General features: G+C 40.6%; 1 protein-coding gene across 2 annotated transcripts in view; it reads right to left on the bottom strand.

Annotated features, from left to right (window-relative positions):
* LOC126198493 (tropomyosin-1) overlaps positions 1-26245 on the bottom strand; it is a 112626-nt gene that overhangs the window by 36789 nt on the left and 49592 nt on the right. Inside the window, exons 6-10 of one of the 2 annotated variants that reach the window (XR_007540080.1) lie at positions 21311-21381; positions 19576-19651; positions 19398-19460; positions 13843-13912; positions 7312-7632 (exon numbers count right to left, since the gene is read on the bottom strand). Coding sequence is in view for 1 of the 2 variants with exons in the window: in XM_049934868.1 (XP_049790825.1) it covers positions 13843-13912; positions 19398-19460; positions 19576-19651; positions 21311-21381 (280 nt within the window). In the remaining variant the exon portion in view is untranslated. The remainder of the gene's footprint in view (positions 1-7311; positions 7633-13842; positions 13913-19397; positions 19461-19575; positions 19652-21310; positions 21382-26245) is intronic. The other variant, XM_049934868.1, reaches the window with a different exon arrangement.

Raw genomic sequence — 26245 nt, 5'->3', positions numbered from 1 at the left:
CGCTTTCCTTGCCATTGCCAGTCTACATTTTATATCCTCTCTACTTCGACCATCATCAGTTATTTTGCTCCCCAAATAGCAAAACTCCTTTACTACTTTAAGTGTCTCATTTCCTAATCTAATACCTTCAACATCACCCGACTTAATTCGACTACATTCCATTATCCACGTTTTGCTTTTGTTGATGTTCATCTTATACCCTCCTTTCAAGACACTGTCCATTCCGTTCAACTGCTCTTCCAAGTCCTTTGCTGTCTCTGACAGAATTACAATGTCATCGGCGAACCTCAAAGTTTTTATTTCTTCTCCATGGATTTTAATACCTACTCCGAATTTTTCTTTTGTTTCCTTTACTGCTTGCTCAATATACAGATTGAATAACATCTGGGAGAGGCTACAACCCTGTCTTACTCCCTTCCCAACCACTGCTTCCCTTTCATGCCCCTCGACTCTTATAACTGCCATCTGGTTTCTGTACAAATTGTAAATAGCCTTTCGCTCCCTGTATTTTACCTCTGCCACCTTTAGAATTTGAAAGAGAGTATTCCAGTCAACATTGTCAAAAGCTTTCTCTAAGTCTACAAATGCTAGAAACGTAGGTTTGCCTTTCCTTAATCTTTCTTCTAAGATAAGTCGTAAGGTCAGTATTGCCTCACGTGTTCCAGTATTTCTACGGAATCCAAACTGATCTTCCCCGAGGTCGGCTTCTACTAGTTTTTCCATTCGTCTGTAAAGAATTCGTGTTAGTATTTTGCAGCTGTGGCTTATTAAACTGATTGTCCGGTAATTCTCACATCTGTCAACACCTGCTTTCTTTGGAATTGGAATTATTATATTCTTCTTGAAGTCTGAGGGTATTTCGCCTGTTTCATACATCTTGCTTACCAGATGGTAGAGTTTCGTCAGGGCTGGCTCTCCCAAAGCCGTCAGTAGTTCCAATGGAATGTTGTCTACTCCGGGGGCCTTGTTTCGACTCAGGTCTTTCAGTGCTCTGTCAAATTCTTCACGCAGTATCGTATCTCCCATTTCATCTTCATCTACATCCTCTTCCATTTCCATAATATTGTCCTCAAGTACATCGCCCTTGTATAGACCCTCTATATACTCCTTCCACCTTTCTGCTTTCCCTTCTTTGCTTAGAACTGGGTTTCCATCTGAGCTCTTGATGTTCATACAAGTAGTTCTCTTATCTCCAAAGGTCTCTTTAATTTTCCTGTAGGCAGTATCTATCTTACCCCTAGTGAGATAAGCCTCTACATCCTTACATTTGTCCTCTAGCCATCCCTGCTTAGCCATTTTGCACTTCCTGTCGATCTCATTTTTGAGACGTTTGTATTCCTTTTTGCCTGCTTCATTTACTGCATTTTTATATTTTTTCCTTTCATCAATTAAATTCAATATTTCTTCTGTTACCCAAGGATTTCTACTAGCCCTCGTCTTTTTACCTACTTGATCCTCTGCTGCCTTCACTACTTCATCCCTCAAAGCTACCCATTCTTCTTCTACTGTATTTCTTTCCCCCATTCCCGTCAGTTGTTCCCTTATGCTCTCCCTGAAACTCTGTACAACCTCTGGTTCTTTCAGTTTATCCAGGTCCCATCTCCTTAAATTCCCACCTTTTTGCAGTTTCTTCAGTTTTAATCTACAGGTCATAACCAATAGATTGTGGTCAGAGTCCACATCTGCCCCTGGAAATGTTTTACAATTTAAAACCTGGTTCCTAAATCTCTGTCTTACCATTATATAATCTATCTGATACCTTTTAGTATCTCCAGGGTTCTTCCATGTATACAACCTTCTATCATGATTCTTAAACCAAGTGTTAGCTATGATTAAGTTGTGCTCTGTGCAAAATTCTACCAGACGGCTTCCTCTTTCATTTCTTAGCCCCAATCCATATTCACCTACTACGTTTCCTTCTCTCCCTTTCCCTACACTCGAATTCCAGTCACCCATGACTATTAAATTTTCGTGTCCCTTCACTATCTGAATAATTTCTTTTATTTCATCATACATTTCTTCAATTTCTTCGTCATCTGCAGAGCTAGTTGGCATATAAACTTGTACTACTGTAGTAGGTGTGGGCTTCGTATCTATCTTGGCCACAATAATGCGTTCACTAAGCTGTTTGTAGTAGCTTACCCGCGTTCCTATTTTCCTCTTCTACTCTTACAAGTCGGTAAATGGAAAAAGGAAGTCAGAGTCGCATTCCAACAAAGCATACATGTGCGCAGTATTCTGATATGAAAGCCACGTCGGAGACCCTCTGCCAGCCTCCCAGAGTCATTTAGCCAGAGATGAGACGGAAGCCAATCTCGGCAGACAAACATTTGCTGTGGAGCACGGAGCATGCATGCACCGTGTTTGTTCGTAGCGGATCGAAGCCACTCACTCGCCTGCATCCCTGCTCTCCACCTGTCTCCACGTGCGGTCACCGTAGTACGTCCACCTGGCGAACATCCCCGCACAGACTTCCAGAAATATTTACATTGTTTCTCAAAGCATTCTCTGCTCACTTTTAGCTTACAGTCAGCAACAGAATAAAGATTTGTATAATACCGCTAACCACGTATCCCCCTGTTCAAGTGAAGGGAGTAGAGAAAAATGGTTCAAATGGCTCTGAGCACTATGCGACTTAACTTCTCAGGTCATCAGTCGCCTAGAACTTAGAACTAATTAAACCTAACTAACCTAAGGACATCACACACGTCCTGCCCGAGGCAGGATTCGAACCTGCGACCGTAGCGGTCGCTCGGCTCCAGACTGTAGCGCCTACAACCGCACGGCCACCCCGGCCGGCGGCGTAGAGAAGAAACCAACGGTAATTAGTCACAATTTGTAGTAAACACTTCATTTAACGCATCTTAGATCATAAAGCCTCATGAACAAGTACTGCATGTATATGCTGCATGTTACTCAAGTGCTTAACGCAAAAACATTGCAATAACAGAGTTCAGGCAATTGTTACGACAAAACAAATATATTCTTCATAGTGAGGTCTGAAGTTGTGAAAATTGTAGCATAAAACTATGAAATTTGTGTGACCGCATAAAATGTACCACAAACCATGAATTATTTACAACGCCGCATTTGCAATATTGTGCCTTGTCCGTCAAGTAATTACAAGAAAAAAAAATACTATACTTTGTAACTCATCCTCTTAAAAACTCGTGGTACACATTTACTTGACGATAAAATATTAGTTTAATTCCACCCTTTCTTACTTACTTAAGACTATATGGAGATAGCTTGCGTGCCATAGAAGTTTCATCCGCAACTCAGATGCATCGTAGCTGTTAGCACAAATTTTTGCTCTAGAGTCTACGCTGCTTAAGCCAAAAATTTAGTTTTACGAAGAGAAGACTAGGTCTGTATCTGTCGTGATACTTATAGGCCAATAACGAAATGAAACTTATTATACTGTCATGTGAGATTTCTTCTTTTAAAGCATATTTGTATCAGTACTTTCCCTTCCTTAGATATTCGAATTTTCGAATTATGAGATTTTTGTCGACTATGAAAGCTTCTGCAATGTGTTACTGGCAGTGTTACACGAATTCATATTTCGTTAATGTTCGTAATAGCCTGACTCGTGATTTATTTCCACTAAAAAGAAGGTAAATAACTGTCAGTCCAATGAATTCTGAGTGTGCCTCTCTTGGAAAACAACATACAAACGAATGACAAACATTCACATGTTACTGCAAAGTTCAGGTAGTACCAAAAAGCGTTAGAAACAGTCGTCGTTAACGAAAAGATAGAAAGCAAATAACAATCGAAAACCTGTTTTTAATATCTGAATTACAGTACTGCAGAAATAGGTTTATTGCGTAATTAACACCTTCCAATGGGTTGAGCTGATTAAAATTCTCGTGGTAAGTTGTAATTTATTAGACTATTGTTGCTGAAAGAATTCTTTTGTCCACTAAAGTATTTAAATAGCATCATATATTACAGTACTATAACTGTATTATGTTAAAAGCAACAATTATCTCTCAAAAAACTTCATTTCATACCTTTTAAGAATCCGTTTCCCAAATATGGGCAATAATTTGGTGAAGCTGTTATTCTGAGTACTATTCTAAAAATTTCATTACGTTCAATTATGTGCAATGTGTAAGTAGTGAAATGGGTTGAAATAGGAGTCCTTCCATACAGATTTAAGTTTACTGTAGTGTCAGTACTGTCACTAACAGAAATGCTCCTTCAACACGAGTGCGTCCTGTTTATTTAAGGTCTTGTTGACATTCAAAGGTGATGTTTCCAATATGGTACTTGCAATCAATTTTAATAACGTAAGGATAGCTTCACACTCACAGTATTTCCACATTTCAGCATTTATACATCACAATCATGATCTTGAAGTCCATTCGACTATTAAAATTTTCATGCTCAATGATAAAATCCGCTACAGTTGTAAAAATTGTTATTTCTAAAAAGGAAAGCACAACCCGGTTTCAGCACCGGATTGAGATTTTCGTTTTATAAATAAATAATATTCCAATTTTGTCAGATATTATGTTACCTGTTGGTCAAAAACCATTAACATGTGTAATCTATGGGATCAGGCATTAAAACTGAATGTAAGTGGCAGTGCAATGTTTAGTTTGTCAAATTCGATACATTCATGTTTATTGACCAACGAGGTATATTGTATTTGGCGAAACACGAAACTGAACTCTTGTAGAGACTTGAATGTCACGTTTGCGAAGCACAAATGCTGGAACATTGTGATTGACTCAGTTTGACAATCCTGTCTCTGATACCAGATACATTGCAGCTTAGGTGTCAATATCACATCAAAGGCTAAGGCGCACCATGAACGAAAATATTTATTACATCTTTTTTTATAATTTTACGAACGTCGAAAGTCAAATTTTTTACACATATAGAAATCGAGGAAACTGTCTAATCCAGTTGCTGTCTAATCCAGTGGCTACAATCGGCTTAAACATTTAGGTAATTATCAAGTGCGAAGAACAAGTCCATCCTTCTTCGCGACAATTCTCGGCCGCACTCTTCAGGGGCAATGACGATGCCCCTGAAGCGTTTTCGATGGCAAGTGTTTGACCACCCGCCATAGAGCCCGAACTTGGCTCCCTCTTATGTCCCTCTCTGCTTACATGAGCCGCTGGCTACGACGACAACATTTGGGCACAGGAAACGAACTGCAGACCAACGTACAGCAGTGACAGAAAGCACACGTGGCTGCCTCCTATGACGAGGGATTGTGAAATTGGTACAAGGCTAAGACCAATGTCTGCGTCAGTGCGGCGACTATGTAGGATGTAGCTAACTGTTGCAGAAAAAGAAAGAAAACGTTTTTGACTTTCACTGTGCTTTCAATTACGCGACCACTCGAACCTTACTTTCAGAATAGCCTTCGTATTGCCCGTAAGCCTTCCATCCTCCGCAGATCTTATCAGCTCTTTCGTTTTACTGAGAGCGACGTGTTGAACCACCCGCAAACGGCACACCGTCGGTACTTCGTACAAATATTATTGGTTTGCTGTCCTGCTCCATTTTTATAGCGAGCGGAAAGATGATTATTTATGTACCTTCTCTTGGTCCCTATGTGTGTAGCGGCAGCATAACAGTCTCACAATCTTCTTCTCTAAATTTATCCGACAATGTTTCGCGAGAAGTACATCACATTTGTTCCCTCGAATTCCCTTACTATTACTGTAACCATCGCGTGCCAGCTATTGCGACCTGTTAAGACTCTAGCAACGCGCCTCTGAATTTTTTCGATGTCTATTGCCACGCCGATTTTAAAGAGATTCCAAACCCTGAACCAATAATCTGGTATTGATCACACTGGTGCGTCGAATGTAATCTCGTTTACAGATGCATTGCACTTTCCCAGACCTTTTACAACAAGTCCGTCTTCCACTGACCTTCCCTAACGCTGATTATAAGCGACCGTCCCGTTTCTTATTACTTCTTAGTATTACCCCTGACTCCTATACAAAGTGACATATTGAAGATGTTCACAACTAATCTTGTATTCGGATACCATCAAGTTCACTCTCTTTATTATTACGTTTACAGGCAGCGGACAATTTCATTTTTTTCAGTAGTGGCAAATAAGGGTATCAAGCTGAAATGTCAAATACTAGGGTCTACGGTTCCTTGGCGTTCTGTGTAAGAAATGTGAACTTCTAAATCAATGAGATCAAAGTATCCGGCCATTTATGTCACACATTTTGATTCTCACAAACTGACTCATCGAAACCTATAAACGAGCTGTCTATATTCGTAATTAAGTTTCTACGGAACGCTCAGAGCGCAAGTCCTATTCGCACGTGTCCGGTTTTTATTTTTAGTCTACCTGTTATTGGCTTGACTTCCAATTAGAATGACTGTCTGCAGGCTGGGAGAGAGATGAAGTTTGGGGACGCCAGTCTTCTCACAGGTGACACACACAGATGAATGTCGTCCGCATACAGCATCACGTGACGAAAGTCCGCCTGGGAGGAGTTACTACTATGTAAGCATGGCCTAGACGTCGGTGCCGTTCTTTTGTATAGCTACATCTGCACGGAGAGAAACTTTTGTGTAACGAATATGCGAGACATAATGAGTCCGCAAACCACACGACTACCGGTGGAATAGAGGCTAAATCCGTAGGTAAACATAGCAAACAGGTTAAGAAAAGGGCCCATGATCCCCACAAAAACGCAATGAATTCATGCCACAGAGAGTTTGTTGACCTGTCCGGTGAAATTTTGTGTCTGAAATGTTCACAGTACGAAAGCGGGGTACCAATGCAAGCTGTGAAAGTCCATGTGAACTGAAGCAGACAAACACTTTGCAAGCTCAAGCGGAACCATATTCGTGAAGCCACGCCGGAAGCACTTGGCATGTGAGCACCTGAAACAAGCTTGTTGCGGAGGCTCCTATGGCTGTCTCTCTTTTTTTTTACTGTGTTTTATAGGAAAGTATTATTCTTTTAACTTAGCTTGTTGCAGAGTCAATTGTAATACAAAAGCCTACAGTAAGTAATCAAACTAAGATCTAAGCATAAGAGAAGGAAGAGTCTACTTATCTACTGAAGCACTCTAAGTTATATTAACTACAGATCAATATTATTAATAAATGAAAACTACAGTTACCATTATATGAAAGCAGCAATTTTAGTATTACTTACTAGCAAAAGATAGTTATGTATAGGCTTAGAGATGTCAAAGAAAAGAGTAATAGAATATCACTACAATTTTAAAAGATTTGTCTAAGAAGATGTACAAAAAAAGAGAGTTGCAAATATTTTAAACATGATATATGTGATATGGCATAAAGAAAGCTTACTACCTTCTTGCAGCAGTCCTCACGAGGCAGCGGCATTTAATAGTCTGTCTTTTTTTGTTTGTATCACCCGGAAAAGTCTTTTTTTGGCAACAGCACAAAACACACACAATGCGTTGTTAAGTCGGACAGAACAGTAACACATTTTTGTTGTTGTTGTGAGAGAAGAACGGAGACGTGTAGACAAGTAACAGACATTTGCATGTGCAACTTTTTTTTTGTTTTGGAGGCGGTATTTTTTTGTTTAATATCCTGTAAGCTCGGCAAACGTGGAGTCCAAGTCGTCGGTAATCGACTTGTATTTCTCCTTCTCGTTGAATAGGGAGTCTGGAACACGAAGCAAGCAATGCCGACAGTTAGTGAAGCCAGGAGCGTTACATCTGGCGCAACTGCACACAATACACAGGCTATGGCAAATAGCAAAGCGTTTATGACAACACAAGTAAATTTGACATCTCCAACAATGCAATAACATATTCGAAGCTCCACGTACAAGCACACGTTGACAAAACTACAAGTATTAGACAAAGTATAAACAGAAACGCTAATTTGTTAGGTACAAAAATTTCTACAAGGTGAATTAATACTACAGATCTACTTGACTACAAGTATTACAAGACGCACAAGGTAAAAGCTAACTCCACCGACGAGCTTAGGAAGATCGTTCAGGAATGTAGAATTGGTGGTTTGATACTGGGAGCCTATGGACTCCGATTCATTACTAATGAAATATTTCGTTGTCTTATGGCAAAATGTATTATGACGATTGGTCCATGACAGTTAGACTACAGCACATTGAGTTTCAAATGCATCTATATTCTGCATAAAGGAGCATTACACATGATAAAACTGTGAATTATGGATAGACTTACACAGGGCCTAATGCTTTGTATCTTTGGCAGATTTATGTGTTCTGTGTGAGCGTCGTATGTAGACAAACCGACCCTCCATTTTATATCATATCCGCATTGATTGGTAACTGGTCCTGAGTTATTGAGTTCACAGTTATATCTCAGTTATTGAGCAGTTAAAGAAGCTATGGAGAAACGTGACACTGAACATGACTGAGCAGATTCAGTGGCTGAGTTTTGGAGTCACAGATAACACAAGATCTTAATCCCCGGAGTGTCGGACTTCAGGATAAAATTTCAGCATGGTACAGCCGCTAATAGAAATAAAGTTATGTGAATACTGGATAAAAATTCTCAAATTTCCACGTCAAAATCTGATAAAATCCCAAGATTTTGATGATTTTACTGATCTCTTCCGGGGATGATGACGATAATGGAGGCGGTCATCGAAATCTGGGATTTTATCCGAACTTGACGCGGTAAGTTAACCGGGAATCTCGCAGTGAAAGACTTCGTAGCCGTCCATGAATATTGTTTATTTTTAGGAAATAAACATTTCTCCGGCATTTGAAAGTAATTCGAGCTACTCGCAGTTTTCTCGAGGAAGAAGGGAAAACGCCTGTAAATATTGATAGCTCTATCTTGGAAAGTCTCTTAAGTAGTGAACAGTTAAAGCTCGCAGTCCACATCGTGGCTGTTTGTTTTGCATGATAGACGAAAAAGTCGTTTTGTCGGAAAAATCTAAGCAAGGGTTTACAACTTTATGATATACAGGGCATCAAATCCCGTCTGAGGCTTGCGATCATTTTTATGTTAATACTTGGCAACCAATACCATACAATCGCAATAAAGTCATGAGATGTTCAATTGCTGCTCTGCATCACGACTGCTTGTGTCGCATTTATAGTTACATGTTATTGGACACTTTCTTTGAGTTGTCAAGGCTGTACGCCTGGTTCGATAGGAAGGAGTTGAAGTTTGTGATGTCTGAAGATGGGTGTAATCCCGAAACACGTAACATGTTCCAATAAAAGGGTCAATTGATCATGTCATGACTTTATTGCGATTGTACAGCATTGTTTGCCAATTATTTACGCCTTTACTCTTTCATATCCTACTGAACTGCAGCCCAGATAAAACATCTTTGACCTTCCACATCTGTAGTAATGCCAGCATAAAGGTCATGTCGTTTGTTATTCCCTCTCTGAAACAATGCTTACAGCAAGTGGAATTCGTAAGATTTCATAAGCAGCAGTTCACACAGGACACGCTACAGTGCAGTATTTCGTAATTTCAATATGTATACATACCCTAACAGTGTACATATGAGTGTTTACGCAATCGTGTGTCATATAATTTTTGTAATCCTAATCTGAAATCCGTAGATGCCTTGTACTGGAATACTTGCAAAAGCAATCCTCTCCTAAAGCAAACTCAACAAATTCTAGCTTTCCTTGTGGCAGATGCCAGGATCATTATGATAGATATTATGAATATGTGAAGTGGCATTTCTGTGAGGTGTTATAGCCTAACTGTCGTGGCCCAATAAACAGAAACTAACGAATGAAACAGTTAAGTAATAATAACAATAAATGTTAGTGGAGTCCATACATTATTTGAATCACAGTACATCAGGCTCCTGATTAATCACTCCAGGTTCATCGGTATAATAACTGTTCATACTTGGTACTTCATAGCTAACTAAGGACAAATTGCACTAAAAAACTACAGCAAATAGGCATCACATAGACTACAGCTACACATGCATTGTAGACAAAGGCATACGCTAGCAGATAGCGATCAGCGTTCTACCTTGCAGTTTGGTTAACAACTACTTGAGATGGGTGCGACTACTTGCTCGCTACTCTACACGTGTTAGCTCTCTTCTACAGCCACACACTACCACTACGTACTACTTTTCCGATGTCGGAATGCATCCTCGTGGCTAGGAACGCCCCGAAACGGTCCTCTTCAGGACTACGCATCTCGTCTGTGTGATGCGGGATGCTGAGCACCTCCGTTTGGTCTCCGGCTGGAGCAGAAACCTCAGTTTGTTTCCGTACAGGTATTACGACGTTTCATGGGTGATTTTACTATCCCTGCGTCACACTGTTTGAGCACTAAGGTCATCAGAGCATACCAAAAGATAGTCACCCCCCCAGAATCATCACGCTGATGCCTTTAAACAGTATCTTTGCTCTTGATAATGGCATCCGTTCGACGTTGATGACAGTCTACAAGCAACCATAAATAAAATAGCCTCTGGCTGCAAGGATGGTTTCATACCTTTTTTATTACACGATCGATATCGGGACTACCAGTCCTAATTTCAGATGAGCCTTAAATACACATCTCACTGATGTTAGCTGTTTTTCTGGATCACTGCCGGCTGTCAACCGAATCATAAGCTTACAAGCCCCATGCTACAATATCGCACAAAATAACACCTCACTCGTCAGCAACAGACTGTAGTTTGTGGACTCAACTCTGTTGCCTCTAGTGAGCTGTCATTTTGTGTGGTACTGTACACGTGGGGTTTGCACACTTACCATTCACTTGACAGCCAACTGTGATGCAGAAAAATAATACATAACATCTGTTAGATGTTTACTTTAGGTGCATCTGAACTTAGGACTGGCAGTCCCGATATCGAACGCGTGGTAAAAGAAAGTTATAAAACCATCCCTGCAGCCAAAGGTTATTTTACTTATAATTGATAATCATCTTTGGCTGCGTTCCGACAGTCCACTGCTATACATAGTCGAGAGTCTGCAAGTTTTTCTGGTTTTCCATCTTCAGCAGAAGCCACTCATTCGTAATTAGACGTCGTAGAGCTACCAAATTGCAGGAATATTCTTTGTTAGGTTTCTCTTGCTGTTGCAAATAACACCATACATAATCTGTGGCATTAAAACTGGTTGATTTAGCGTGCTGGTCGAGTTGTTCCTCGAACCGGGAATGCATGTGTGCAGCTCTATGAACACGGCTGTTGTTGTCTTGGAAGACAGGTTTCCACAGCATACTCGCCATAAAGATGTGGGAGCAAAGACAAGCTCACTGAGGATGTTAAACGTCCTGCTTCACTGTGTCAGTAATCTGAATGAATAGCCCCAAGCTATGGTACAGAAAACGCCCCTGAAACATCACAGAACGATCTTTGCCGAAAGTACACCTTCCACATATGATGGCCTAAATGCCTTGAGTGGCTGTAGTGTCCTACTCATACTTTGAGCAACATTAATAAGTCTTTACCAAAAATAATAAGAAGTGGTGAGGAAGCTGCGCGAAGTATTGCTGGTGGGCACTGAGATAGCGTCATGGGTGTCACAATAACAGACATTCAAGGGGATTGTGAGAAGACTATAGCTGAGTGCAGCAGTAAACTGCACCAGACGGCAATAATCAAAAAGCAAGAGGGTCGACGTCACCACACCAGGCCAAGTCTCCAGTTATGGGCGATGTGACTAGGTAGCAGGTTTTTGCGAAACAAATGAGCAGCAGAGGCATATAAATATGTATAAATATTGAGATAAGGGGACTTTTCGTCGCCGGGAACCAGCAGCTCCACTATAACGCCTAATCCGGACGGCGAGTGGAGAGGGGGAATAGCAGCAGCCATGAGCTCTACACCGGACTATGTATTCCGCCAGCAATAAGTCCTTCACTGGACTTGGTGCCATAGCCCCACGACTTGACGTCCACGCCTGCTGCCGCCGACGCTGAGTCCCTAATGGGATTTTGCGCCTCAGCGGCAGCTGCCACCCGTTTGCTGCCAGAGGGGAGCGAGTCAACCCTCCTCCACATGCCGCCGCAGTGACGTGCGCAGAGCGAGGGTCACCAGGTCTCCACGCCGCTGAGGGAAGTAGCTCGCCACTGACGTTATTGGCCGTGTCCTCGAAAGGCTGCCGGCCTGCTACAGGCCTGTTATCATCATTGCACGGTACCTTCTCAGCATTCGGGGCAGAACCCGCTGCCCATACTTCAGCGCCGGCCATGGACAGCAAAGAGACTTTTTTGGCTCGCTCAGTTGTGATGCGTCTTGAATTGGAGTCTTTCTTTACTGTCAACTGTGTTTCCACGAGGCCCTCCAGCCCACCACTCACCACTCTGACACTTCACGGCCGTCGATGCACTCAACGCCTTGTATCACTTTAGAAGATGCAATATTCAGACCTGTCAGGGCGTACCACACGCCCCCAATCAAATACTGTCCAGTTTTTCTGATCCATTGAAGATGTGCACCTACATGTACGACTGCAGTCAGTGGCCCTTAGCGATGTACCAGGATCCAACTGTCCGTAGCATGCAGTACCCTCCAGAATTCCGCTTCCCAACTGATTGACATAGATCTCCATTCACTAAATGCAGCAATGTCAGTGATAAAGTGTGACTTGTGTCTCCTGTCACTGACACTGCCCGTGCCAGCGTCTTATTACGGCCATTTTTCTGATACTGTATTACATGCTAAACCATTCCTTGTAGGCAAGTTGGACAGTCGTCGTTCATACGCCTACAATTTGTGGAACTTAATTCACTTTCTGGTCATGGGAACGTCCAAACACGATGGATCCTTTCTGCCCTTTTGTCACGTATCTACGTCAACCCTTCTAACTGCGCTAATTCGGTACAATCGATTGCTACCTACACACCAATTAACTACCGCGATTTACGTCAGCATTAGAGGGTGACATGACCGTCTGTCACGAGATCTTCAAATCTACAGAGCTCCAGAGCGACCACTGTGCTACTTAAATGGACTGACTAATACCGTGTCCGATGAGATTTGTTATCTCGATCATGTGGATGATTTTCGGTAGGGTAGCTTTCAAGGTATAGCGCCAGTTACAATTACGCCATATTGAAGTTATGCTACAACGAAAAACAGACATAGTTACCGTTAAAACCCACCGGAATTCGAGAATTACAGTTCGCTGATACTCTGAGGATCTGGTTTACGAAAAATTAGAGAATCACAATACTTTCGCTGAAATCTGTTTGTTGATGAACAGATACGTTCGTAATACCTGTCGACAAGTTTCCTGCATTCTGGTATTAAAGCCACTAACTCTTAAATGAAATCATTTTTAAATACAGCGAAACTTCTTCATTACGGGAACAAACTCGTATATCTCCCTACGGTGACCAAACGGAGGGCTCTGTTTTTATGACACAGGGGTGGGTATCTTGCAGAATCCACTTGCAAGTTCACTGGAGAAAATAAGAAATTCTAAATACATATTAGCTAGCCGCAGTGATGAGAATTGTTTATGTACAATGGATATCACATATTTTACACAGTTCCCAGTGGTAGTGACTCGTTTCAGGATTCGACTTTAGCTTCTCTAGTCCTTTAGAACAAATGTATAAGGAGTACGATTTCATGGAATACGATTTGTTACAACTCTCGCTTTCCATTATATCCGTACATATGCATTTCCCAGCCGTTATTAGAAACAAAACGTGTTGGCAGCTGATATTCGCTAACTTTACAGTAAAAAGCAACTCATGATTCACAAATCGAATATGCACAAAAAAAAGAAAGATGTGTTCAGGGTAGTCATGTCACCCAGTCCTGAAAATGCCGTATTTTGGCGTGTGCGATCCGGAGTTGTCGCTACCACTGGGGGCGTAGCGGCAGAGGGCGCTAGGGAGCAGAGTGTGGAATGAGCAGATGCGCTGTGTGTACCTTCCAGCCTGTCCACCTCCTTCTGTAGCTTCTTGACCGTCTTCTCGGCGAACTCGGCACGGGCCTCCGCCTGGAACATAGGCACACCAGCACAACTTTATACCACTGACTACAGATACCCACTTTGCTCGCAGCGCACCGCGAATGAAGCTAAAAACAACGCGCTTGTACACACACACACACACACACACACACACACACAGTATTTTAACGGCAACAGCTTTTCCATTTTAATAAACAGATTATACACGTAACTAATATCATATTTTTCTTCTGTGATCATTACTTACAAGGGGACCGCGAGTATTCGTCATCACCGATTTCGTCCTAATTGATGGTAGGGATTGGCCAGAAATGAAAGTGACAGAAGCGAGAGCTACAGATTGGGAAGCATAAAAAGAATAGTAATTTTGGCATGAACCTGATAGGCATGTGTTTATGTTAGAGTTGTTTTCCACCAGCAGGTGGCGCAGCAGAAAGAGTGTGGAACGGTAATCCGAGGGTAGTGGATCGAGTCTCTATCCGAAAACTTTTGTTTCCTTTCTTTCTTATAAATTTTTACAATTCTTTGCAAATAAACCAAAATAATGCTTAATATATTTTTCCAATTAATATCTACATCTACGTCTACAGGGATAATCTGCAAATCACATTTAAACGCCAAGCAGAGGGTTCATCGAAGCGCCTTCACAATAACTCTCTATTATTCCAATTTCGTACAGCGCGCGGAAAAAACGAACACCTATATCTTTCGGTGCGAGCTCTGATTTCCTTTACTTTATTGAGGTGATCGTTTCTGCCTATGTAACTCGGCGCCAACAAAATATTTTCGCATTTGGTGATTGAAAGTCCGCGAGAAGATTCCGCTGCAAGAAAAAACGCCTTTGTTTTAATGATGGCCATCATGCACTCTCCCATATTTCGCGATAATACAAAAGGTGCTGCCCTTCTTTGAACTTTCTCGATGTACTTCGTTAATCCTGTCTGGTAAGGATCCCACTCCACGCAGCAGTATTCTAAAAGAGGACGGACAGGCGTTGTGTAGGCAGTCTCTTTAGTAGATTTACATTTTCTAAGTGTCCTGCCAATAAAACTCAGCCTTTGGTTAGCCTTCCCGACAACATTTTCTGTGTGTTCCTTCCAATTTAAGTTGTTCGTAATTGTAATTCCTAGGTATTTAGTTGAATTTATGGCCTTTAGATTTGACTGATTTATCGTGTAACCGAAGTTTAACGGATTTCTTTTAGCATTCATGTAGATGACCTCACAGTTTTCGTTATTTAGGGTCAATTGCCAATTTTCTCACCATACAGATATCTTTTCTAACTCGTTTTGAAATTTGTTTTCATTTTCTGATGACTTTATTAGTCGATAAACGACAGCGTCATCTTCAAACAACATAATACGGCTGCTCAGATTGTCTCCCACATCATTTACATAGATAAGGAACAGCAAAGTGCCTATAACACTACCTTGGGGAACGCCAGAAATCACTTGTGTTTTACTCGACGACTTTCCGTCAATTACTACGAACTGTGACTTCTCCAACAGGAAATCGCAAATCCAGTCACATAACTGAGACAATATTCCATAAGTACGCAATTTCACTACAAACTCCTTGTGTGGTACAGTTTTAATAGCCTTTTGGAAATCTAGAAATACGGTATCAATTTGAAATCCCTTGTCAATAGTAGTCAACACTTCGTATGAGTAAAGAGCAAGTTGTGTTTCACAAGAACGATGTTTTCTAAATCCGTGTTGTCTGTGTGTCAGTTTCATGAAAGGCATGAAAAGGAAAGGCGAAGCAAATTTTGAATTTAAAATAAATTTCCAAGAAATCCCGAGAAGACTGCATCAAAACACATTCCACCGCACATCACCAGTTATCCTCGTAAATATTTGGCGAAGTGATGCATTAAGCGTAGTTTGCTGTGTGTTGAGAGAGAACCTTTTATGAATGTAAACCAAGTTCTTTTTTCTATAGAAATTTTAAAACAACCATGTTACTGTAAAAATGTGGCTTTTATATCGTGTCCAAAATGCAGAGAAAATAACTGCTTCCGCTGCTTTTAGGATGAATATCACCCCAGCACGTGTAAAAAATCAACTGCAAAATAATTAAGGTATATAAACTTACATGCAAAGCTCCTGAAAATTTATTTGCAATCCAAAATCTTCCTTTGCCTTTCCTTTTCATGCCTTTTATGAAACTATTAATAAATATAATATAATGAGCATCATTTCCGTTTATTTTCATTGTAAGTGACCTAAAAACAGAGAATGAAAACAAATTTTTAAAAAGTTTGCGCACAGGGGTTCCTCCCCGCCAACCTCGGATTATTGTTCTGTACATTTGCCACTGCACCAACCACTACCTGAAAACTATGCTAACATAAATGGCTCATGCCTCGTCCTACCAGCGCCAAAAATGCTATTTTTTTCTCGGCCATCTAGAACTCCCGCTTCTGCCACTTTCGTTTGTGGCCAAGGCGTTCATACACCATAAGTTTGATTGAAATCATAGATGTTAGCTATATGAACTGACGAAGACAGAGGAGAGAGGGAAATGGTAAAATATAGCAACAGATGAAAGGAGAAGAATGTATAGAAGACTAAATGATGACCTAGGAAGAGAGACAGGGGAAGCAGAAGCGAAATGGATGAGGGGAAAGTGTGAGTAAATAGAGTAGCTGAAGGATCAAGGTAAGTACAAATTGAAGTATAGGCAAGTTAAAAAGATAGCGTTTGGAGGAAACAAGAGAAATAAAAGTGGAATGATAACTGGTATAGGGACAGTATTCTAGTTCGTAATCAAAAAGACTTGTTGAACGGATGTTAAGAGTTCATAGAAGAACTATATGAGCCAAAACAAAGATAATGTTGAATATCTGTTTAAGATGAACAAGCAATTCATGAAGATAAAAAAGGGTATCATTTAATGGAAGATGAAGCGAGAAGGGCCCCTAATGAAATGAGCTGACGAACTGCCAACATAAGTATTTAAGAGAACTGCCAGCATAATTATTTAAGAGTCTAGGAAGTAACGGAATGAAAGAGGTTACATTGTTCTGTAATGAATCGTATGAACATGGGGAGTGGGCAAAAGACCTGTTACGATGATAACGGTACCCATAAAGAAAAATAAAAACAAAATAAATGTGAACAATTCAGGACCATCAGCATAATACTACATGCAGTGTAAGTGTTTCTGAGTGTACTGAAAAGGAGATTGTACGCAAAAATAGAGAGCTAAATAGATGAACAACAACATCGTTTCAGAAGAGAACTGAGAGACGCAACACGATTATTAACATCAACAGGAGAGAGAAAAAAACACAGACGTTTCGTTTACCTGTCTATCTATACCCACTTGGAAAAAGCGTTTAATAGAATACACTGGGACAATAGCCTACAAATTTTAAGAGCAAAAAAAAAATAAGTTGGAGAGAGAGCAGCCCAATTATGAACCTACACATGGAGCAGAAAGTCAAGGCACAAATTGTAGAAGAGATAACAAATGAAAGTCTAGTAGGCACAGGGATAAGACTAGGATTCCGTATTTCTCCCACCAAGTTCACTAAATATTTGGAGAAATTTTAAGGCAATGTTTCCAAGAGAATAAAGACTAGGATTCCGTATTTCTCCCACCAAGTTCACTAAATATTTGGAGAAATTTTACGGCAATGTTTCCAAGAGAATAAGGGTATACTTTCGGTGAGAAAATGACTGAATGTATAAAATTCACTGAACATCTGGTGCTTTCCTCTGATGATGAAATCACAATAAACAAAATGGTAGAAGACCTGAGTGCAACATGCTACGTGTATGGGACAAGAATCAACAGCAAAACAAAAACCAAGAATAAGGGCGTGGAAACAGAAGAAAATATGACAACCTTAACATTAGAACAGAACCCAAATGAACAAGTAAAAATTTCAAATACTTAGACACCTTAATAGAGGAGTATATGACATACATCCGAGAATTTAAATGCAGAATTCCAATGGCTTCAACAGCAGGAAGCCACTATGAGGGAAACTAAGCAGACAAACGGGGGAAAAATATAAAAATTTTAGATGGGAGTGTAGTTTTGTACGGCACATATACGTGGACATTGAGGAAGGAAGATGAGAGATTGGAGGCCTTCAAAATATGGGTATTGAGGAGAACAAATAGGACAGAAAGATATAAGATTGTGGAAATTTTAAGATGTGTTGCTGAAAACAGACAAATATTACATATGTTTTAAAGAGATAAAGGAAGCGACAGATGCTTTAAAGAGGATGATGAAAGGGACAAAAATAAGGAAGAAAAGATACTATTTGGTAGGTAAGGTGAAACTGCAAAACAGTTATGTAGTGACAAAATGAATACCAGAAGACCGAAAAAGGTGGAGAGCCAATATATGTAAAGAATTACTTAAGAAGCATAGCGGTAAAATAAGTATCTATGCAGACTGTGGGCAACAAATGATGAGAAACATCTGTGTGGTTACTAACATCTCTAGTGTGTGTGTGTGGGGGGGGGGGGGCATTCGAGGAACTGGAAAATTCCATAAAACTGGAGCTGAACCAATAGATTCACACAATAGCATCATCACCAAAACCTCAAGAAAGTTCGTTAGAAGATTATGCGTTAATAAGAGTACTAACAGTTTTACGTCTCTCGCCCATACGTTTCGGATTGGATTAATACGTATAGAGAAATGGAAGAGGTAGGATGTATCACATGTTCCCGTAAATCACTATTGTTGTTTCATGTGTGTCAAAGAAGCGCCAGAGGAGAAAAAATTCGCACACACGGCAAAGACTTTCTTGATAAATTAAAAATAAAAATGCTGTTTAAACTGAAAAACATACACACAAGTGTGAGGTGCAGAAACTACGCTAAAAGTAGCTAGCTAAACACGAAACTAGGGAAGCATCACCAAGCAAAATGACAGAACTCTTTAGTTCTTCTCCAAAAGAAATCTGCTTCTGTCAACGGTAGCAGAAAACTCAGAAAACGTTTTGAAGCTGTATATTTGGGCCGCAACACTATCTGGATGTGAAGCGTGGCAAAGTTTTGAAGTGGAATCAGGAGGAATTAGAAAACATTGTGAGTAGAAAGGCGTTAGAAACTATTGGTTGCTGAATGACTACATGACCAGATGTTAAAGAACAGGCCAAAAATGAAGTCATGAAATCAGTGATAAACATCGTACTAGGAGAGCGAATAGTCATTAGGACATGTTTACCATATCAATAAGTAAATTATACTGACAAGAGATACAGTAATGTAAGCAAAAAATTACAAGAACGGCAAAGATCGAAAACTATATCATTGTTTTCCAAAAGAATTTGGATGTGTCATATATAGGAGCTAGATCCCTGCAATTTCTTTCCTTCCTGACTTAATAGAGAGTCATAGGCGATGTATATAATTAAATATCATAAATATCGGTGCACAATTTCAGAGCATGAGATTAAAAAAATTATGTGCTGAGAGTTCGCTAGTTCATGAGCGAGATCAATTCATAACTCTAAAGATCAGTGGCAGTGAGTCTTTTGACGTACCTCTTTTAGCTTGACAGACAGGGTCTTGATCTGCTTCTTGTACTCCTCTACTCGCTGGTTGGCCTGAAAGGGAAACAGGAACTGTGAGCTCTCTTTTTTTTCCAGAACATACTGCAGAACAAATGTCTGGCTGTCGCGCAACATCGATAAGAACATTGCTACATTGTTGGACACCTACCTTCTCCTCTGATACTTCCAGAGATTTCAAGCTGTTACCGACGACCTTCAACTCTTCCTCAAGCTCCATGATCTTGCTGAAAAGGAGTAAATGTCCAAATTAAAAGTATTATCGAAAATAGTTAAACTACCACATTGATTTATTAATTTAATGAGATGTCTACAGCTACTGATTCGTACTGTGCTTAAGGACGTATAAAAACTGGCATTGTAGCTTGTTCATAACACCGCATTAATTTGCTTAAGTGCTCTAAATGAATCACATGAGATACAGTTTTGTTGTCAATTAGTATTGCTCCTCCGTAGACAATGTATTATTTTTCTTTAGGAGATAACTTGAGGGGAAATTTCCTTCTAACCACAGATGTGAAACAGATAGCATGCAGAGACAGATTTAGTTGGGTTATTTCGTTGGTTCACATTCCTGGCCCCACAATTCTTTATGATATTTCAGTTAACCAATGTTGAACTAACCGAGCACTTATTAATGCAAAAGATGAATCGACTACCCAGCTGAAGAAAACAGTAATTGCTGAACCTATTATAACCTCGTAACCTTTTTTTTTTAACTGGAGGAGATTCGGAAACTGATCCTCTCATTAGTTCTAATTAGAGAAACAAGTAACAGTCACCATCCACCTATTGGGAAAGTGCAAAAATCAGTGTACACGTCAAAAAAGAAGGACGTAAGTGTAACTGTTTCTGCAGTCATTGCAGGCGACATTAGAAAGAAATTACTGTTCCGTAAAAGGACCAAGTACTCTCGGTATGGAATAACTTAATTACATGCCTTATAAAGTACTATATGAAACTAATTTCTTTGTGTCAGAAGTAAAGTCACACTGCTATAGATATCAAAATGTGTAATACAAAATTATAGGCAAGCACGTAAACTTATTGTGCTGATATATATGTTGAATGATTTGCCAGATACAAGGAGTGATTCGGTGATCTTTTCATAAGCATGTTCATGAACTGTCATGGGAGACTAAAACATTTAACTAACATCTGAAAACACCCCACAGCAGAGCGAAAAGAGTGAAGATGTAGAAAATTAAGAGTGATAAACTTGAATAACAAGCGTCGTGAAAACAAATTCCAGGTGCCGTTGCACTAGAACTATCACTCAAGATAAAATATTTTACATAAACGCCAATGTCGACGCTGGCAGAAAATTAATGAAACAGTAGCAAAAAGTAAGTACCTACAGAGGGGTTAAGTGTCAACATTAGTAGGGACTGTAGAAGATAATTCAAATATATTCATTTAATATCATTAAATTCGTGCTAGTTCGGAGTAATAAGTGAAATATTGTCAAAGTAAACTGGCTTATGCCGAAAGTCACACAAAAACTTATGAGTTACAATGGAAATTGTTGAACCTTATCTTATAAGACTCTGCTAATGGAATATTCTCAAAAGATGAACTACATGAAATAGGACAGTTCAAGTAAAAGAATTAAAGCATGATATCATGGCTTTCTTGGTATCTTAAAATTGTTAATGTGTTGGACGTGATTCTAATATCTATTTCATAATCACTTCAATAAGCCTGTGACATATAAGATTCACAATAATATTGATTTAATTTGTATTATTCGTCTTCATTTATTGTTGAGTTTATATGTATATGTTCCTGATGTTTGTTGTTTCCTGGAGCGGATTAATGACAGTGAAAATCAAAGTATTAGCCAGTACTTGAGCGTTAAGTCTCAACGTGTCAGGTTCAGAACTTACGCATCTCCGGACTTGACTCGGTCCTCAGCCACTTCCAGCTCGTCTTCAACGAAGGCCAGCTTGCGTGACACCTGAGAACACCAATTACACTAATGACGCTCTATACCGAGGCAAGAAATATTAGCAAAACTCAGGAAAAATATAAACCCCTTGACACATAAAAATCAAACTGAAAGAACAAAGAGGTAAATGGTTGAAACTTCCTGGCAGCTTAAAACTGTGTGGCGGACCGAGACTCGAACAACACAACCACGGGTGGAAACACAAGCGGCCAAAGACACTGCTAGCTAGGGCATAACCACCTATGGTAAACTAACATACGCAAACAGCGACAAACGTCGGTAAGCCCCTGCATATCAGCAACACTGACTGGCAACTACCAGCTGCTATTAGAGCCGACCAACAGGCCACAGCAGGGACACCGACGAGCTCGCCCACAGACGCACGAACAATCTGCCAACACTCCCTTACACTGTGCCTCCGGTATATGACCTATCGGACACAAGACCGATAACAAACCTAACTGTTGCAGGTTGCAGGACGCTGAACGAGGACTCTGTACCAGCACCCAGCGCCAGCCGCCGAGCAGCACAAACGCACAACGTCAAGGTATCGACATGCATGATACCCACTACTAACAAAGCCTATCCTTGCACAACCTATCGCAGGCAGCAAGACAACCGCTACTGCTCTTGCCGCCCGACCTAACTTTCGCAGAGGTTTTTTTCCCTTGGCTCTTGCTTTGGCACTTTTTTTCCTCTGCCCTTCAAACCGCTACCCTTCGTCAGATTTCGACCAATCTATCTCCAGATGAGCGCGTATTAATGGTTAATCCTAACCAGACGTACGCAAACATTGCAGTACCCACACCCTGCGACACCTCACTTTAGTGAATACTAACCCTTAAGCAGAGATGGCAGTAGACCTTTTGTGTTGGCCATCATGCCGGTGTGGGCGTGGAGGGGCTCCACCTCTATTTAAAAAAAAAAAAAAGAGACTCGAACTCGGGACCTTTGCCTTTCGTGGGCAAGTGCTCCATTCTTTCAAGAGTGCTAGTTCTGCAAGGTTTGCAGAAGAGCTTCTGTAAAGTTTGGAAGATAGGAGACGAGGTACTGGCAGAAGTAAAGTTGTGAGGACGGTGCGTGAGTCGTGCTTGGGTAGCTCAGTTGGTAGAGCACTTGCCCGCGAAAGGCAAAGGTCCCGAGTTCGAGTATCAGTCCAGAACGCAGTTTTAATCTGCCAGGAAGTTTCATATCAGCGCATACTCTGGTGCAGAGTGAAAATCTCATTCAGGTAAACGGTTGTAGGATGCAAAAAAATAGTGGAAAAAAAGGGTGTATACGATGATTCGATGTGCCAAACCAGTTTTAGGAATCTTTTAGTTTGATCTTAGCGTCAGTTATGATGTTTAGCAGTCATGGGAAGGATTACGTTTGCATTCGCCTCTTTGACGTCATTGCTAATATGTGATAGCTATTTTTACCTACCTAATGGTATTCATTACCTATTTCCCCGCATTTTGGCACCCCCACAGTGCCTGTCACTCGAATATATCTTAATAGCACTATGTTCATAATTTAGACCCTCACGAGTCATCTTTTAACTTCTAATTATGGTATCGCAATTCGTATGAATCGAACATGACCTTCCTTTTTCTTTTTTTCTAAGAAATAGACTGAAGTTTTGGACTTCTTTAATTGCACGAATTAGAGATGTAGATAATATAGTGTTAAGTAAGAACGTAAAACGAAAATATGGGGTCAAGTTACTTTCGTAATTGATTTTAAAAATATCAGTTCAAGACAAAAAAATAGGAAATAAGAATTAACCGAACTGAGCCTACCACCTCGTCGGCAGAAAATATGTCAAAACCAAGTTACAGTGGCTAATAGTCAACGTCCTTCGTGAAATGAAACTACAGTACTCATGTCCAGGATGAGTAACAAATCCATCGAAAAACTCTCGGAGACTATTCAGGGGAACCTTGGTCTCTGGTGGATCATTGCTTAGCAATTACATTTCGTTTCATTTTTTTCCCAGCATTTAATTTCACATATGTCCTTGACTAAAAATATGCGCAACAGTGCAGCGTCGACGTACGTGCTGTGTATCTTGTTCGAAAATTGTCTCATCCCATTCACTCACAGTACTTACTGCTGACAACATTAATGCCTGCTTTTATTCTTCGCTCTCAAGTTTGCATTTAGCACCATTCGGTTCTGTCTCGGGTTTTTCTGTTTTTCGGGAGTGTTAGTTGTACGTTAACAGTGATACCCAGCGATATAGGTAGGTCTGCTGATCTGCATCTTGTGTTTGGGTCCAACGGATGCAATACGACAGCGGCGCAACGATGCTATGCAGAACTGTCCTTGCAACGACTACAACCTCATCAGAGTGCTTTTGCATCTGCACCTGGGAGCCTCCGAGAACCCGGATCCTTCTGAATCAGAGTGAAAGCATATTACAGGCTTTTTCTCTGATGGGAAGGTATCTTCTCAGAAATAAACGTAATTGAAATAAAAAAAACGTGTAAGTCATAACTCCGTTATTACTCTGTAACAAACAACAGGCGATCACGCCTCCTTTATGACAAAATATCTGTGACTAACCTCCGAAATTTTATCGGTGAGGTTCGGTTTCCATTATGTATAAGAATCAGTTAGTTTTGCACTGTCTTGTGCTCCCGGGAAAGTTTCAGCGGCGTTATAGTGTTCTACCCAGAACGCGAAACATTGCACTTAGCATGTAGGAAAAAAACAGTGGAAAGCTTCTCAATACTGACCAGTCATTCAGCTAATGATGACAAGCTCTGTAGGCACATCATATAAATGTCTACAATAAAGTAAAAACCTCGCTTTTCCCCAGTACGTTACTAAAATTTAAAATCTAAAGGTTGGTATTGGCTGTCATTGGCCTGACTGAGACACTTTTGCACATCGTAAAACTGGACAACACAATCCAATTTGGACCATAAAATCTTCACTTTTTCGAAGAGAATCTAGAAATTCAACTTTTTCGAATGGAGTTGTAATACTCCACCAGGTTATGTTCGTCAGAACAACAATGGAATCATTAACACAGTTCGTGTTGAAAAGTTTTGAAGAGCCGTGGGGCAATTTTTTGCGAGTAAATAAACATTTTAAATTAGTTGCGAATGCCAGATAAAGTACTAACAATGTATTGCTGCTTTCCAAATAAAATTTACATTATCTATCCCAGAGTTATTGAACGAAGTATAATTGAAAGTGCTGCGGAAGAAAGTGCTAACCCACACGAGCGTCACTTTGACCTACTACATGTGATGTGTTGGTTAAATTCTAAGACAAGAACATAGACACAGTATGGCAAACTGTTTATTCAGGAAGCTCATTTATCTTCACCACCGCAGTTAACTTTTTGTCCAGAACAAACTAAAAGATGTATCAATCAACTGTTGTTTAACTATCAGTGTCACAGTAACCAGCAATGTTTTCCTTTCTTGCAACTTAATTCGCCACGACGATATGAACATCAGGATATATTTTTTTATATATAAAGAACCTTCTACTTTTTTGTTCTGTAATTTACTTCCTTTCGTCAAGACTTGTTCTGACACGTGTGACAGTTTACCATTTCAGTAAACATTATGTTATTAAAAATGTAACAAGCACGCCTTCCTGGTAGCTGGGCTAATGCAAGTAGCTTTCTTGCTGGAAATGATAGCCGAAGTGGCCGTGTGGTTAAAGGCGCTGCAGTCTGGAACCGCAAGACCGCTACGGTCGCAGGTTCGAATCCTGCCTCGGGCATGGATGTTTGTGATGTCCTTAGGTTAGTTAGGTTTAACTAGTTCTAAGTTCTAGGGGACTAATGACCTCAGCAGTTGAGTCCCATAGTGCTCAGAGCCATTTGAACCATTTTTTTGATAGTAAACGAACGGAAGCACAAGGAAAATGATCACGGTCATTCAGTCAACTGCCTTGGTTTGAAGGAATGTGTGAGGCCAATGTACACCAACAAAATGAAGGTGGAAATGATGGTGATGGTTTGTGGATGAGGGCGCCAAGCGGTAAGGTCATAAGAGCCCTCAAGATGGAAATGCTGCTCATTTAAGGAGAATATACGTTAGCAGAACAGTAACTGCAATAATATTCTTATTTACAACATGGGAACAAGGTCCCCACTCAACATCCGCACCAACGTAGATCGCTGTATATATTCATAAACTGACAGCCAAAACATTATGACCTCAACCCACCGCGAAGTTGGATGCCTCCAGGTGGTGTTGCGGGCATCTTATCCGGTAATAAAAGTATGTAAGCGGAGGAGACACGGAGGGGGGGATCACCCTACCGAAGATTTGGGATGCAAATGGGGAAATCTATTGAGATAAGCGACTTTGATAAAGGTCAGATTCTTATTACGCAGAGCCTGTGAACGCGCATCTCGAAAGCGGTGAAGCTGGTCGAATGTTCAGCGCTACTGTCATTAGCATCTACAGAAAGAGGTAGAAGGACAACGAAACTACCATTAGGTGCTAAATGGTTGGACGTCCACGACTCTTCACCGAACGTAATGTTCGGACGCTTGTCTGCAAAGTAGGACAGTTGGTGATCTGTGGCATCTCTGCCGAAAGAGCAAAATATGGCGCATACGCAAGTGTTTCGGAGCATATCCTTCAGCGTACGTTGTTGAACATGTATCTCCGCAGCAGACCGCCCCTACGTGTTCACATTTTGACCCAATGACATTGTAATTACGATTGAAGTGGGCACGGGACCATAGGGATTCGACCGTCGATCAATGGAAATATGTCGGCTCTTCGGGTGAATCACATTTTTGCTCCACTATTTCGATGCTCGTCTATACAGACGCCGTCATCGAGGTTAACGGCGGCTCGAAACGTGCAGTGCGCCACCGAAACAGACTGGTGGGAGCAGTATTATGCTACGGGAGACA

Source organism: Schistocerca nitens, chromosome 8, assembly GCF_023898315.1.
Source record: "Schistocerca nitens isolate TAMUIC-IGC-003100 chromosome 8, iqSchNite1.1, whole genome shotgun sequence".
NCBI classification, from domain to species: Eukaryota; Metazoa; Arthropoda; class Insecta; order Orthoptera; family Acrididae; genus Schistocerca; species Schistocerca nitens.
This window is presented reverse-complemented; position numbering and strand designations above follow the sequence as displayed.